Below are 1,965 nucleotides of genomic sequence, written 5' to 3' on the forward strand. Positions count from 1 at the left end.
GAGTGGGAGCCGCTCCAGAGTGAGAGGCGAACGGGGAAGGCCAGGGAGAGGCACAGGAGCCTTTGCGGCCATGTGCGCGCCTTCCTTGTCTTGTGTGCTTCGCGAGGTAGAGCGGGCTCACAGCAGCGGTGGGGATTACTTTGCTGCTAGTTTCGGTTTGCAGCATGCCGCGGGTGTAGTCTCGGTGGTGACGGAGACGGTAGCACTATGTCGGAGGAGGAGTTCAGTTGGGACAGGGCGGCGGCGGCACAGGAGGCAGCAGCAGTGGCGGGAAGCAGAGCCGTGATCGGGGGTTGAACCGAGTCTGGAGGCAACAAAAGCGGCAGCGCTTAGTCGGAGGGGGCGAAGATAGGCGCCAGTAAGAACTAGGAGGATGAAAGCCATTCAAACTCCTCCCCACGACACTCTGAAGCAACGACGGCACGGCGGGAAGAAGGGAAGATGTTTATAGAGCACTACAAGGAAAGAACTGAAGGACTACTTTTCCATTTTGATAAAGCTGTAGAGTGCACTCTGAAGTTACAACCCATCACAGGGCGATCAAGGAGTTTTGGCTTTGTGCTTTTTAAAAAATTGGAGAGTGTAGATAAGGTCATGGATCAAAAAGAACATAAATTGAATGGGAAGGTAATTGATCCTAAAAGGGCCAAAGTCATGAAAACGAAAAAGCCATCTAAAAAAATTTTTGTTGGAGACCTTTCTCCAGATACACCTGAAGAGAAAATAAGGAAGTACGATGGTGGTTTCAGTGAAGAGGAATCCATAGAGCTCCCCATAGACAACAAGACCAATAAGAGGCTTGGATTCTGCTTTATTATCTTTAAGGAAGAAGAACCAGTGAAGAAGATAATGAAAAAGAAATACTACAATGTTGGTCTTGGTAAATGTGAAATAAAAGTAGCCATGTCAAAGGAATAATATCAGCAACAGCAATAGTGGGTATCTAGAGGAGGATTTGAAGGAAGAGCTCATGGAAGAGGTGGTGGCCCCAGTCAAAACTAGAACCAGCGATATAGTAACTATTGGAATCAAGGCTATGGCAACTATGGATATAAAACCCAAGGTTATGGTGGTTATGGAGGATATGTCTACACTGGTTACAACAACTACTATGGATACTGTGAGTATAGCAGCAGAGTGGTTATGGGAAGGTATCTAGGGGAGATGATCATCAAAATAGCTAAAAAAACATACTAAATTATTCCATGTGCAACTTATCCCCAACAAGTGGTGAAGCAGTATTTTCCAATTTGAAAATTCACTTGAAGGTGGCTCCTGCCACCTGCTAGTAGCAGTTCAAACTAATTTTTTTGTATCAAGTCCCTGAATGGAAGTATGATTTTGGGTCCCTCTGAAGTTTAATTCTGAGTTCCCATTAAAATAAATTTGTTTTCATTGTTTTATTTCTTAATTGCTATGCTTCAGAATCAATTTGTGTTTTATGCCCTTCCTCCCAGTATTATAGAGCAAGTCTTGTGTTAAAAGCCTAGTGTGCTAGTGTAACAGTGTCATGATGCACTGGTGTTTTAATAAATCCTTTTATATAAAAAAATAGGCAAAACTTTTCTCAAAAGATGACATGTTATCTTGACAAAATGAAAAATAAGCATTTCTCAAAAGAAGAAATGCAAATGGAAAACAGGCATATGAAAAGATGCTCAATATTATTGATCATCAGAGAAATGCAAATCAAAACTCCAATGAGATATCTCACTCCAGTTAAAATGGCTTTTATCCAAAAGCCAGGCAATAACAAATTCTGATGAGGATTTGGAGAAAAGGGAATCTTTATACACTTTTTGTGGGCATGTAAATTAATACAGTCACTATGGAGAACACTTTGGAGGTTTCTCGAAAAACTGTAACTAGACCCACCATACGTCCAGATATCCCACTGCTGGGTATATACACAAAAGAAGATAAATCAACATATCAAAGAGATATCTGCACAACCATGTTTGTTGC

General features: G+C 41.9%; 1 protein-coding gene across 1 annotated transcript; it reads left to right on the forward strand.

Moving 5' to 3' along the window:
• Positions 1–441: 441 nt before the first annotated feature.
• LOC129475660 (heterogeneous nuclear ribonucleoprotein D0-like) lies at positions 442–1,108 on the forward strand. Its single transcript, XM_055267895.2, has one exon. The coding sequence runs from the start codon at positions 442–444 to the stop codon at positions 916–918; it is 477 nt and encodes a 158-aa protein (XP_055123870.2). The 3' UTR covers positions 919–1,108.
• Positions 1,109–1,965: the final 857 nt, after the last annotated feature.

Source organism: Symphalangus syndactylus, chromosome X, assembly GCF_028878055.3.
Source record: "Symphalangus syndactylus isolate Jambi chromosome X, NHGRI_mSymSyn1-v2.1_pri, whole genome shotgun sequence".
Taxonomy (NCBI): Eukaryota; Metazoa; Chordata; class Mammalia; order Primates; family Hylobatidae; genus Symphalangus; species Symphalangus syndactylus.